This window comes from Zeus faber, assembly GCF_960531495.2.
Source record: "Zeus faber genome assembly, chromosome: 13".
Classification (NCBI taxonomy): Eukaryota; Metazoa; Chordata; class Actinopteri; order Zeiformes; family Zeidae; genus Zeus; species Zeus faber.
Window position 1 is genome coordinate 45,001 of NC_137198.1, and position 14,352 is coordinate 59,352.

General features: G+C 47.2%; 1 protein-coding gene across 1 annotated transcript; it reads left to right on the forward strand.

The window, feature by feature from the left end:
- Positions 1–6,204: 6,204 nt before the first annotated feature.
- Positions 6,205–14,046, forward strand: wdr32 (WD repeat domain 32). The gene is made up of 7 exons (XM_080012951.1): positions 6,205–6,730; positions 7,190–7,303; positions 7,402–7,599; positions 10,125–10,327; positions 10,768–10,848; positions 11,308–11,453; positions 11,923–14,046. Exons 1-7 carry the CDS (start codon positions 6,276–6,278, stop codon positions 12,292–12,294), a joined length of 1,569 nt encoding a protein of 522 aa, XP_079869077.1. The 5' UTR covers positions 6,205–6,275; the 3' UTR covers positions 12,295–14,046.
- Positions 14,047–14,352: the final 306 nt, after the last annotated feature.

The window sequence follows — 14,352 nt, forward strand, 5'->3', positions numbered from 1 at the left end:
CGCTTTTTATGGGAGAGCCGCCTCTCCCACCCTTTCATGGCTCGACGTTGTTCTCCGCCTCCTCCACCTCTGCGAGGAGCCCTCTGCTCACCCAATCTGGAAATAAGATCTGACGCTGAAGACTGGATCAGATCAGGATTCTGATCCACGTCCCTGACAAACTCTGCCATGGCCCTGACCTCACTCTCATTTTCCATCCCGTCCCTGCCCACCAATGCAGCTCGAAGCTGATTGTGCACAGAGTCCGGCACAGGCAATGGAGCGATCGCTGTTTCTGGGGGTTCTTGTTCCCCCTGTTCACAATCAAGGCCATGGCGTGCCCTTTCGGCTAGCAGTAGTCTCCGTTTGTTCCTCACCTGCTCGTCCGTTTTACCAGATCCGAGCTCCTCTGCAATGAGTATGTTAGCCATCGGTCTTCCTTCATACTTTCTTTCGAGCCTTATCAAGGTCTCGACTTCCTCAACTTTCCACAACTTGGTCCCCCGAATACCACTTGTTCCACCACCCCTTGCCGCACACCTTTCCCTGTTCAGTTCCACTGGGTGGTTGTGTCGCTTGTGCTGCGTCAAGCCAACTTTCGACTCAAAGCCTTTCTTGCAGAGTTCGCACGCGAACTCTCCTTCCTCTCTCACGCCCTCCACGATTCCCCGACATTTGGGGACGTGGCACGCTATTGAGTGACCGCTGGCATTGGTCCGCCCACATTCACGACACGCGTAGAGAACCTGTGTACCTGCATGCCGGTTCGCACAATGCTTACCAAACATCATGATCCCACTGGTCTCTACCCCACACACTGGACATTCCAGTTTAGGACTCGGCAACGTAATGGTGATACAAGCTGGATCAGGCGTTACTGTATGCTCACCTTGATCCAGGTTTTCGGAGGTAAGCTGCGGTTGATGTTTTTCCTTGGGTCGTACCGCATCAGCTTCCAAAATCTCATCGAGAGGGCTCTTCTCTGAGACTACAGGGCGTGTCGGAGGCAAGTATTCGGCATCCCCATACCCAATGTATGAGTTTACTACCGTCATTGCCTCAACGATCACTTGAGGATCCTCAGCCGTTGGTGCCCTCCACAACCTCTTTGTGCACCAGTCTTCGGCTGAGGTCTGCGTCTGCACCGTCCGGGACTTTTTGTCCACGTAGAGTTTGGGCAAGCTGTTCTTAATCTCCAAACCCTTTCTAGGGACTTCTTTTGTGACACCAGCTGGCTCGTCCCAACGCCCGCTGGGGAGGTTGCTTCGTTCCGACACCTCGAATCCAACCACAAATCCGAGGGTGAGGAAGCTTTGCCATACCGCCATAAGCCCTTCCTCTAGCCCAGTCGACACCCATTTTGATATGCCAGAAGGGTGGTCCTGGCCGTTTATTATTTCCCTAATAAGCATTTTAGTTTTTGATCCAGGCTACGTGTGCCAGCTGATCAGACTGGCACCCGAATGGGTACCCTTCTTTGCTAACCCGAGGGTCATTGTCCGGCGGAACCACGAGGAGGTGAGGGTTGTAACCATGGACTCCATGGCCTCCGGCAGCCACTTCCCACATGACGTACCGTTTTGCGGTCATGGCCCTCATTCAGGTGTAGGCGATGACGAGGCCGTCCTACCTTAAGAGAGTCATAGTTACTCCCGCCGTTTACCCGCGCTTCATTGAATTTCTTCACTTTGACATTCAGAGCACTGGGCAGAGATCACATTGCGTCAACACCCGCTGGGGCCTTCGCGATGCTCTGTTTTAATTAAACAGTCGGATTCCCCTGGTCCGCACCAGTTCTAAGTCAGCTGCTAGGCGCCAGCCGAGGCGGCCCGCCGAGGACCCCGCGCGGCCCCGGGAAGGGGTGCGAGGAGCGCCCCGACGGGCGCCGTAGCTGGGGAGATCCGCGAGAAGGGCCCGGCGCGCGTCCAGAGTCGCCGCACGCCGCCGCACGAGACCCAGCCGCCCCTCGGCCCGCCTTCGGGCCCGGCGAGCAGAGCGAGGCGCGCCGGCCCGGCGACGGGGGGGGTCCCCCCCCACACCCGCCCGACTCCGACCCCGACCCCGCAACCGCGGCCGCCACCCGCCAGATGGCGGGCACGTGCGCACGGCGCGTTGAAGGGGGGAGCGAGAGAGAGGGAGAGAGAACCTAACCCCACGCCGCTGATGGACCGGACGCCCCGCCGCCACACCGGGCTTTCCGGCGGAGAGGGACGGAGGGCGGCGACGGCAGCTGCTCCCCCAGCCGCGGCCAGGCCCAGCCCCGCTTCGCACCCCTAACCCTAACCCTAACCCTAACCCCTAACCCCTAACCCCTAACCCTAACCCTAACCCTAACCCTAACCCTAACCTAACCCTGACCCTAACCCTAACCTAACCCTAACCCTAACCCTAACTCTTAACAACTCTTGATAACGTGCGACGGCCTGTGCATTACCTTTGGTCCCCTATACCAAACTGACCATGCTGGCCAGGGGGGAACATAGGAAAAGTACTCACCAATACATACCAGGCTACCCAAACTGGGTAGATGGGATCATCAATACAGTACTCACCCAACCTAATCTAGCCTGTGCCTCAGAAAGCAGATTCTCCTTATAACCCATTATATGTATTATCTTACCAAATCTCTCTCCCCTTTCTTTCCTCCTCTTAAAGGCATTAACATGGCGCAAGATAAGGTGTACAACAACTTCCAACTATTGATTAGAGTCTATTCTCATAAATTAACAACTATCCAACATAACTTAGCTTACAATTCTTTTTCTTTTTTCATTCTTTTTCTCACTCTCTTCCCCTTCTCTCAGGAAACTGAGAGAGCTGGGACGTTAGAGAATAGCCCGAACAGGCAGGAGGAGAATGCAATCCGAACAGACGGCCCTCCTTCCCTCTACCTCCCTTCTACATATACTTCTCCTCCACTTCCCTCTCCTCTCCAACCCTAATCCTAAAACCCTGACCCTAACCCTAACCCCAACTCTAGCTCTAAACCTAACCCTAACCCTAACGTTAACCCTAAGACTTAACCCTAAACCTAACCCTAGACCTAACCCTTAGCCTAACCCTAAACCTAAGCCTAGCCCTGGTTCTAAACCTAACCCTAACCCTAACGTTAACCCTAAGACCTAGCCCTAAACCTAACCCTAAAGACAAATTACTCTGGACCTATACTACTAAGAGGAAACAAGCATCCTTTTAAATGTAAGTCACCTTAAACCCTCGTTACGGGACTTCTCCTTGAAGCCAGAATATGCCTATATTCTTTAACCCAAATGGGATAACTACAAAACATCAACCTAACACTCTACCTAACACAATACGGGATTGGAGAATCTTGATAACGTGCGACGGCCCGTGCATTACCTTTGGTTCCCTAAACCAAACTGACCATGCTGGCCAGGGGGGAACATAGGAAAAGTACTCACCAATACATACCAGGCTACCCAAACTGGGTAGACGGGATCATCAATACAGTACTCACCCAACCACCCTAACCCTAACCCTAACCCTAACCCTAACCCTAACCCCTAACCCTAACCCCTAACCCCTAACCCCTAACCCTAACCCCCTAACCCTAACCCTAACCCTAACCCAAATGGGATAACTACAAAACATGAACCTAACACTCTACCTAACATAATACGGGATTGGAGAATCTTGATAACGTGCGACGGCCCGTGCATTACCTTTGGTCCCCTATACCAAACTGACCATGCTGGCCAGGGGGGAACATAGGAAAAGTACTCACCAATACATACCAGGCTACCCAAACTGGGTAGACGGGATCATCAATACAGTCCTAACCATAACCCTAACCCCTAACCCCTAACCCCTAACCCTAACCCTAACCCAGTGATTACACACAATATGTCCCAGACTGAACACAGTAGCTACTTCAGAATTTCTACTTGACCAACTTACTGATTCCTAAAACGTAATGCAGTAAGTCGAACGCTATAGAATAAAATAAAATAAGAACTCAAGGGTAATGCAGGGTGGGGGTACAGAATAAGCTTATGTATATGGGATAGACTTATGTATATGGGATTGGCTATTTATGTATATACAGATATGTGCATTAAAGTGGCATGTGAGTAAAGTGAGGTAGTGTGTGTGAGATATACAGCACAGTATACAACAGTACGGCGCAGAAATACAGTAACACCGAACAACCCAGAACAGTGACACAGTATGCTACATACAGTACAGTAAGGTAGTGGAGCCTATGTGTGTGGCTCAGTGAGGACCCCTGGTGAGTTCAGCGTTGACAGTTCTTATGTCTTGCAGGAAAAAACTGTCTCAGTCTCTGTTCTCGCTGTGTGACTGCGGAGGCACTTGCCTGACCGCAGCAGCTGGAATAGTCCGTTGTTGGGGTGATGAGGATCCTTCATGATCCTGCAGCTCTGCAACTACACCTCCTGTGTGTGTGTGTGTGTGTGTGTGTGTGTGTGTGTGTGTGTGTGGACTTGTGTTTATGTGATACGTCAGTTACTAGGATGGGTAAAATGCAGTGAAATGCATTTCATTGCCTCAGTACGTGTATTCTGTGCAATGACAAGTTTAATCTAATAATCGCATTTAAGAAAAACTGTGTATACATGTGCGTGTGTGTGTCAGTGTACGTGCCAGTTATAATGTGAATGCAGAGAGTGAGTCAAACTTCAGCGGATGCATATTTGTGTGTGTGTGAGTCTGACTCCAGTGAAATGGGCTGAATAGATACCCACAAAAACTCTGCACCTACCATGTTTATTATGGACAATTTCAACTAAAGGGATTCGAGGTACGAGCGAGGTTAATGAGGATTCTCTCCCATACCACAGTGAAATTGATAGGTGCACCACGGTACTATACAAAAAGGTCCCAGGGCCAGGGCATGCACAAGCACTTGCACCTTGCAGAACCTTGTCACAAACTGTAATTATGTCTAACATCCAGTGTCTCTTGCAATGCCGTGTTTGTCTCATGTCCCTGCTTACATGACCCGTCAGAGCACGTCTTCATGGCGATTTGTATATACAGCCAAGTGTTTGTGTTTATCATGTGTTTGTGTTTATATTCATTTTAAAATATTGAGACATTTCTGGACTGTGGTATTTCTTCTTACAAAGTGCATGTATCTGATTAGTCCAGTCCAGTTCACCTGAACAATAAACTGGACTGGACTAATCACATACATGCACTTTATAAGAAGGGTCAGAGCAGACTCTCTCTGCTCAGAAGATTCAGGTCCTCTGGACGCAGGGGGCTCTCCTGAGGACCTTCTTCAACACCGTGGTGGCATCAGCCATCTTTTATGGAGTGGTCTGCTGGGGCAACAGCCTCACCACTGCTGACAAAAAGAGACTTGACCAACTGAAGCTGAAACTGGAAGGCCAGCTCTGTCCTGGGGGGCCCCCTGGACCCAGTGCAGGTGGCGGGAAAAGGAGAATGATGGCTAAGCTGTCATCCATGATGGAGAACAAACCCCACCCCATGCATGACACTCTGATGGCACTGGAGAGCTCCTTCAGCAATAGGCTGCTCCACCCAAAGAGGGATATCGCAGGTCCTTGCTTCCTGCGGCTGTTACTGTATAACCAACAGTGCAGCCAGTAGAACACACACACACACACACACACACACACACACACACACACACACACACACACACACACACACACACACACACACACACACACACACACACACACACAGTGAAAGAATCCAAGTAAAAATTGTTTATAATAAAAATGATGTGCAATGTGTCAAGATATGTGCAATACACTTAGTACTATCTGGCTCCTATTTAATGTGATTTTTTTCATTTTTATGTTTCTACATATTTTATATTGTTTATAGTGTGTACTTGATATGCTCTTTATTTTCTGGAACGATGTAACTTTCCCCGTTGTGGGACTAATAAAGGTTTATCTTATCTTATTTATTTCTTTCCATTTACATTTGTATTTGTTTTATTACTTATATTTGTGAATTGTAACGTTGTTAAAATAAAAATATGGGCCCTATACTCTTTATTTATTTCCATATTTAGTCGGTTAATTCATGTTTAAAGTGTAAAATGTTAGATTTCAAGTCATTTCCAGTAATTGTCCACCAAGTGTCAGCACCAACCAACAAACTTAACTGAGGTTGAACCAGGAAGCGGAAATACGTCACTCGGACTGATCCGTGCGTTTGTTTACTGTGAAGCGCAGCTCAGGCGTTGACAGGTGCTCATGGCGAGGTGAGAACCTTCCAGAACGTCCGTCCTTTTCACCGGTGAACCCAGCGGGTCTTTGTGCCCCGGCGGCGCCGCCATGAGCTCGGAGCACCAGAGCGACAGCGACGAGTCTTCAGACAGGCCCGGGAGCCGGGTGTCCGACCGGAAGGAGGGAGACCGGCTGGTAGAGGATGGAGAGGAGGGCGGAGTTGACAGCCGCCGGATTGATCCGAGCCGCGGGGAGGCCGCGGCGGAACACGGCACCGGCCCACCGGCCGCCGCGGGGGAGCCGGATCAGAGAGTCCGGTCCTCGCAGGAGCCACAGACCGTAGCGGGCGGCGTGGACCCCGCCGCGGCGGACAGCAGCCAGAGCAGCCTGTTTCTGTGGCTGAAGGGCAGGACTGTCCGGAGGGGTCTGTTCGTGGACCCCGCCAGGGACAACTTTAGGGCCATGACCAGCCTGTACTGCTCCATGCATCCCTCCGCGGACTCCCTCAGCCTCAGCTCCCAGACGCATGGGGCCGTGTTCAACCTGGAATACTCCCCTGATGGGTAAAGGAGCCTTCATGTGATGAATCAAGCTCCACAAGAAATTCATATGAATCAATGCCAAATCCCCAGGACTCCGACTAGAGATTTTGTTATGATAGAAGTACTCAGACCGTTTACTTCAATACTTTGACATGTATTTTTGAGTAAAACTACAAATATCCTGACACAAAGCCACTGCAGTAAAAGTGTAACCACCATATTCACATTTCTACTACAGCAAAAGTATATAAGATTTTGCGTTACTCTCCAGCACTGGAGAGACGACAGCGATACTATCACAGAACTATCTAAAGGGACATTTTTGCTGGTTTATTTGCTCGTAGATGTAGTTCAGGAATAACAGACACTTTCGTCAAATTCTGACACTGACTTTAAAATATAAATACTACACTACTGCCACCCTGTTATGATCCCACCAGTCAAACTGATAAGTGTGTGCATGTGCGTGTGCGGTGTCAGGTCGGTGTTGACTGTTGCCTGTGAGCAGACGGAGGTGCTGCTGTTCGATCCCGTCTCATCCAAACACATCAAGACCCTGGTTGAAGCGCATGAAGACTGTGTGAACAACATAAGGTAGTTATAGACCCTCCAGGTATGGAGGCATTGAACCAGCAACTCCCTCGTTGCCTCCCACCCCCAGTCTCTGAAGGCCTTGTGTTTGCTCCTGGCAGGTTTTTGGACAATCGTCTGTTCGCCACCTGCTCTGACGACACCACGATTGCATTGTGGGATCTGCGGAAGCTGAATGCTAAAGTGTGCTCGCTGCACGGCCACGCAAGCTGGGTGAAGAACATCGAGTACGACACAAACACCCGTCTCCTGGTCACGTCTGGCTTCGATGGCAACGTCATCACATGGGACACCAACAGGTTGGTGTGTGGGTGTGACGTGTGTGTGGAGTGTGTGCACGCGTGATGTGTGTACATTAATGCACTGTGGGGGTTTCTTCCCACAGTTAAGGGTTCAGGGAGGGAGACGGAGTCTTTCTGGCCTTGGTGCGCCAACATGGCTTGAGTTTTATTGTCCATTTTACTGTTTGGCACGCAGGCCACAATTATGTGTATATCTGAGGATCTATTTATAAAATGGTTGGTAATACAGTGCGTTCCAAATTATTATGCAAATTATATTTTTCTCTGATTTTCCTAAATAGTCGATGCAAATGACAGTCAGTATAATTTAAGTCGTCAACCGTTAGGGTATAATTCGAATGTTATTGAACAAACCTCCAAGTGATAACAGTATGTTTTTCAAAAATAAAAACTCTAAATGCACTGTTCCAAATTATTATGCACAACAGAGTTTCAAAACATTTTATAGGTTGTAAAGAACTGAAAATGGTCATTTGTTGCATGTGCAGCATTAGCAGGTCATATTTACTGACATCAAAGTTATTTCAATAAAAACATCTTAACAGGCCAAGTTACATGTCAACATAGGAGCCTTCTTTGATATCACCTTCACAGTTCTTGCCTCCATTGAACTTGTGAGGTTTTGGATTTAGGTTTGAGGTTTAGGTTTCTGCTTGAATTTCTTTGCAGGATGTCAGAACAGCCTCCCAGAGCTGCTGTCTCCCAGGTCAGGGGAGGATGGGGGCCACACCATGAGTTTCTCTCCTTTTATGCCCATAGCAGCCAATGACAGAGATAGTCTTTGCAGCATGAGATGGTGCATTGTCAGGAGGGAAGATGGTTTTGCTATGGAAGGCCCGGTTCTTCCTTTTGTACCATGGAAGAAAGTGCTCAGTCACAAACTCTATTTACTTTGCTGAGGTCATTTTCACACCTTCAGGGGCCCTAAATGAGCCTCCCAGCTCTCTCCCCATGATTCCGACCCAAAACATCACTCCACCACCTCCTTGCTGACGTGGCAGCCTTGTTGGGACATGGTGGCCATCCACCAACCATCCACTACTCCATCCATCTGCACCATCCAGGGTTGCACGGCCCTCATCAGTAAACAAGACTGTTTGAAAATGAGTCTTCATGTATTTCTGGGGCCCCTGCAACCGTTTCTGCTTGTGAGCATTGCTTAGGGGGGGCCCAATAGTAGCTTTATGCACAACTGCAGCCTCTGGAGGATCCTACACCTTGACGTTGGCTGGACTCCAGAGGCACCAGCAGCTTCAAATACCTGTTTGCTGCTTTGTAACGGCATTTTAGCAGCTGCTCTCTTCATCCCATGAATTTGTGGCAGAAACCTTCCTCATTCTGCCTTTATCTGCACCAACCCGTCTGTGCTCTGAATCAGCCACAAACCTCTTCACAGTACGATGATCACGCTTACGTTTTCGTGAAATATCTAATGTTTTTTCCTTTTTCTTTCCCATATTTCTTGAGACCTGTGGCTGCTTAATAATGTGGAATGTCCTTCTTAAGTAGTTTTCCTTTAATTGGGCTCACCTGGCAAACTAATTATCACAGGTGTCTGAGATTGATTTCAGTGATCCAAAGAGCCCTGAGATACACCATTCATGAGTTTAATTGAAAAACAAAAAATTAAATGTTTATGACACCTTAATCGAATTTGCATCATAATTTGGAACATGGTGAAGTCCTCTCGGGCGCAGGCGGAATAGCATTCCGCTCCTGTGCTGCTCACGAGCCTGTGCGCCGATCTCCTCTGTAAGACAGACAAAACATTTAGAAAACTCCTTGCCTTGATTTGGACCAATCAGTTGGGCCGATTCGAGGCAGCTTGGTGGCTGCGGGAAAAGGAACCGTGCTGTTGTCCGCAGCCGGTGCTTGACCACGGACCTTTGTCCGCCACATGCACTAATGAACGTTATACACTGTGTGTGTGTGTGTGTGTGTGTGTGTTTGTGTGTTTGTGTGTTTGTGTGTGTGTGTGTGTGGGCGCGCGTACATTAATCCACTAATGAAGGTTGTACACAGTGTTTACCATTACTTCCAAAAGCTGTAACCCTAAACTGCAGTAAAGAGAAGTTCAAGTTCGAGAGGTTATTTGTCACATACTGTACATATACATACGGTCATACATATATGCGGTGAAATGTCATGACACCAGGTGATTGCACACAATAAGCTCTAAAAATACTAAAACAAACAGTTTTACAAACAGTTGAGCATATGCGTGTTCACACATATATGATCCGTCATGTCGTGTCATTTCTCTCAACCTATTCTTCATTGTTTGTTTGTTCATTTATTGTCATAAGATGAAGATGAGAATTGGAAATGGATCTTTCCCTTCCTCGGCACACAGAAGAGCTGATGGCAGCAAGTTTCTTTTCATTTCTGAATATTTTAGAATTGCACCAGTGCTGCGAGTGCAGCTCGACTCTCATCTTCTCTGTGCATTAACGTCGACTGGCACCTCAACGTTGGCTCTGATTGTGACACTGTTCCATTAAATCCTCATTGTTTTCACGCAGGTTCACGGAGGATGGCTGCCCCCACAAGAAGTTCTTCCACACACGCTACCTGATGAGGATGCGTCTGACGCCCGACTGCTCCAAGATGCTGATCTCCACATCGTCAGGGTACCTGCTCATCCTGCACGAGCTGGACCTGACCCAGTCCCTGGAGGTGGGCAGCTACCGCATGCTCCGAGCCCGACGGACCCCACTCAGCTCGGGTAAGAGGGAGCGCTTTCTGCCTGTCCGATGGCTGCTACATGTGCTTCTTTATTCAGTATAATATAAACTTTACATGTCTGTATTCATAAAAAGCATAACCAAGCCCATAAATGGATATAGTGAGACTTAAGAGGCCCCATTTAAAAAAAAAAAAAAAAAAAAAAAAAAAAGGGTCATATGTCCTCTTTTACAGATTCATCAAAATATGAAGGCTTTCATATTATAAAGTGAATAGTTCTGTTTTAACTTAGTGTGGAAACCATTATTTTACAGTGTAAAGTAATTGCGTAGTTTAATAAAATAATTCATTCATTCAAATTCATCATATATGAAAGTAATTGCTGGCTGCAGCCTCATTGAGTCATTCCTGAAATCCGAAGTTTGCTGTTCTCCGTTATGATGAGTTTTCCCATGGCTTGGCTTCCTTCCCTCTCTTCAGACGGCGGCACGTCAGCGTCCAGGTCCACGGGGCCGTTGCGCCAGGGGAACGACTCCAACAAGCTCCACCCTCACAGGGAAGGTCAGATGAGATGACCTTTTAAACACAGGAATACTTCTGGAAAGTGAAATGCCAGCGAGAAGTTATTAATATTGGAATTAAGCAAAATTTTTAAAAGGGATCCGACGATACCAGGCTAACACTGGTATCGTTTTTGTGTGTTTCGGCAAAGTATGCAGATAGAGTGAGAGAATGACAGAGGGTCGGGGAGAGTGATACAGCTGTTCTTTGGCACATTAATGAATTTATTTGTCATTTTCTAGGATCAACCACCCAAAAAAAGTCATTATCAAACAAGTCAAAAAGGAAAATGAAAATCAAGTCGTTTTTTTTTATTGTCTGACATGGAAACATGCTGCTATAAGTTCACCCCTAGTGTTCATAACGGATAAAATGCAGCTTTGATTTAGAAACAATACAACCTGTTTCATCTCAATTCCGTCTGATTGGGGTGTGATTTCTGTTTTTTCTTCTTCCCAGGCCTTTCTCCTCGGAACAGTCTGGAGGTTCTGACGCCAGAGATCCCTGGGGAGAGGGACCGAGGAAACTGCATCACCTCACTGCAGCTCCACCCCAAAGGCTGGGCCACGCTCATACGTTGCTCCAGCAACATGGACGACCAGGAGGTCAGCGCGCACACACACACACACACACACACACACACACACACACACACATTTAGTGAGAGGAAAAATACACACAAGGTAATTGTTGAATGAGTTGGGAATGTTCCAAGCTCAGTGTTGTGCAAGATTTAAAATAGATGGTGTGTCGTATTTTTCCCTGTTTCTCTTGTTTTAGGAAGCTGCTTTATATCTTTACTACTGCGCACACAGTCTGCTGATGGTGGAACAAAACATTTCTTTCCTCCATGCTCCAAACCAGACCACAGGCTGGACCCCTAGTAATCTTGATGTTTTTCAGGCTAAAAGTATCTGAAACAAGACAAGTCCTATGTCGTATATTTAAGAACAAAACCATATTGTCACAAATCTTCCGCCATATCCCATCATCCTTGTTTATGTCGACGGCCTCCTTTATGTCAAGAGGAAACATAAAATCCCCTAATTCCTCTCTCTCCCCCCCCCCACGTAGTGGACGTGTGTGTATGAGTTCCAGGAGGGAGCGCCGACACGGCCGCCCGTCTCGCCACGTTGCTCACTGCGTCTCACCCACTACATCGAGGAGGCCAATGTGGGGCGGGGCTACATCAAGGAGCTGTGCTTCAGCCCTGACGGGCGACTCATCTGCTCGCCCTACGGCTACGGCGTGCGGCTGCTGGCCTTCGACCAGCGCTGCGGCGAGCTGGCCGACTGCATCCCCGTCCAGACCAGCGTCCTGCACGAGGTGCGCTCCATCTACTCACACAGTGACGTGGTGCTCACCACCAAGTTCTCCCCCACGCACTGCCAGTTGGCGTCTGGCTGCCTCAGCGGCCGCGTGGCTCTCTACCAGCCCAGGTTCTAGCTCCCCGGCGCTTGTTTTGGTGGATGTGACGGACCAGGCGGGTGGAGCTATAAAGGCGGGTGTCCATCAGTAGGACTCCAGCCCATTAAAAAAAAACAAAAAAAAAACGCTACTTTATACCTTCAATAAATAAAAACAAAAATATATTCACACCATCGGGGGGGGAAGGAGAGGAAGGGTCCTTGACCTCAGAAACTCAAAGTTCTCAGTTGCTCTCTGATGAAGAGCTGTTCAACACGCAATTCAGACTTGAGCGGAAACTCCCTCTGAATACAACTCTGAGATGGTTTCTCACATTTGGGATTGAAAAAAGACAAAACACTAGAAGAAGCGTGAAGATGCACAGGAAACCAGGAACAGGACCTGGATTTGGTGCTTTCCTCTTCTGTCTTGTGTTGGTGTCTTCCCGCCGGCGCTCTGCTCGGTGCTGCTGCTCCTCCTCCAACTTTGACCTGGCCATCAACCCCCCCATCAAACCCCCGGGCGACTGCCTCACCTGTTCTCAATTTCTTTTCTGTTTTTTTACGTTTTATTGTCATCACTAGGTTTCTGAGTTTCAGTTTGAGTTTTTGGTTTTGACCTCAATGAGAAACACTGTGCTGTCTACATGCAGTAATGTGAGGAGGGAACTTTGCTGGGCTCCGGTGAAGTGCAGCAGAGTTTCACTTGAATAGCATCACATACTTACAGTTCGTGTGCATCCTTTTATCATTTTTCCCGACAGTCAGACGCCGTTTTCCAATGTGTATCCCTCCTTGTACGAAGTCGGATCAATTCTCTGATTCTGCATTTGCCCAAGAAAATGCTGCGACTAGAGGCTAAGAGCTACCGCACATATGCCTGGCTCTTATTATAGAGGGTTGCAAAAGGTAGCAGTTGAAGAATAGTTATTCTTGTACTGTTATGTGAACACATCTATTCTACTATGCACACCAGCCCTGTGTTGAAATGCCAAAACCTGTCTCATGGGTTAAGTTACAACTCACCTCGCAGTTATGAGGCTGTTCCATAGTGCAGATTTCCAAACTGTGCTTGATATGTTTGAATAAAAAAATTTAGTTAAAAAAGAAAAGGGAGAAGGAATTCTGAGAGCTTCTTTACATTTCACTTCATGATATTTGGATGATTTATTGCTTGGTTAACTACGGTTGATGAAGTTATAATAACAACCTTGCAAAATGTTTTTTCCTCATGCTCAAGTTCTGTGTGTAGGAAATCCGAAAGCTTTCAAGTTTCCACACCTCAGTTACAGTGTGTCATCCCTGGCTGGATCAATTCACTTTGAATTAAACCAATTCACTAAATGAGGTTTCACTTTGAAAAAATAAATACCTATTTTACCATTAAAATGCTAATTATAGAATGTTTCAGAAGTACCCAGTGTTTTGGGAAATTAAGAAAAATAGTGTTAAAATACTTAATTTAATAATAACTGAATTGAAGGTGAATTGGCCGCCGCATTGCTTAGTTTACATGACTTTCCATTTTTACAAAGGCTATGCCAACTTTACTCTTATGTCCTTTTTCTTTGAAAACTGCCCTTTATTTGTGAGCTGTATTCAGTTGTGGACAATTCAACGTTCACTTGTTTTGTCATGAAGAGACTTGTCTTATTTGACCACAGCACGCAGTATATAAAATAAATGCTTGCATGTTCAACACTCACGCTGTTATCGCCTAAGTGGCTACAAGTCATGTCAACAGCGATACTAATACGGTACTCAATATCAAGGAAATAAAATGTAGCTTTTGTTTTGCACTGTTGAGTATTTTGTTATGACTCCATACTTGAAACTTTTTTGATGGCAGCCTTTTTTGAAGAGTTGCAATTCTGCAACAGTGCCACTAGATGGCAGTATTTCTTCTCCATACTCTATCCCTCTTTAGGTGCAATTCTACAAAGCTACCACTGGTGGCAACCCTTTTCTTTTCATTGCAATTATTATTTTTTAATTAATGCAATTCAACGTTGTTTTTTTCAATGAATGCCATTCTACAAAGTTGCCGCTAGATGGCGGTCAACCACATTATGGAACAGGCTCTTGACACAAATTTGCC

Excerpts from the sequence above, each read along its gene's own strand:
- wdr32 (XM_080012951.1), top strand. The coding sequence starts at position 6,276 with ATGAGCTCGGAGCACCAGAGCGACAGCGACGAGTCTTCAGACAGGCCC. Across the intron at positions 7,600-10,124 it reads ATCACATGGGACACCAACAG|GTTCACGGAGGATGGCTGCC; the intron begins GTTGGTGTGTGG and ends GTTTTCACGCAG. Across the intron at positions 11,454-11,922 it reads GCAACATGGACGACCAGGAG|TGGACGTGTGTGTATGAGTT; the intron begins GTCAGCGCGCAC and ends CCCCCCACGTAG.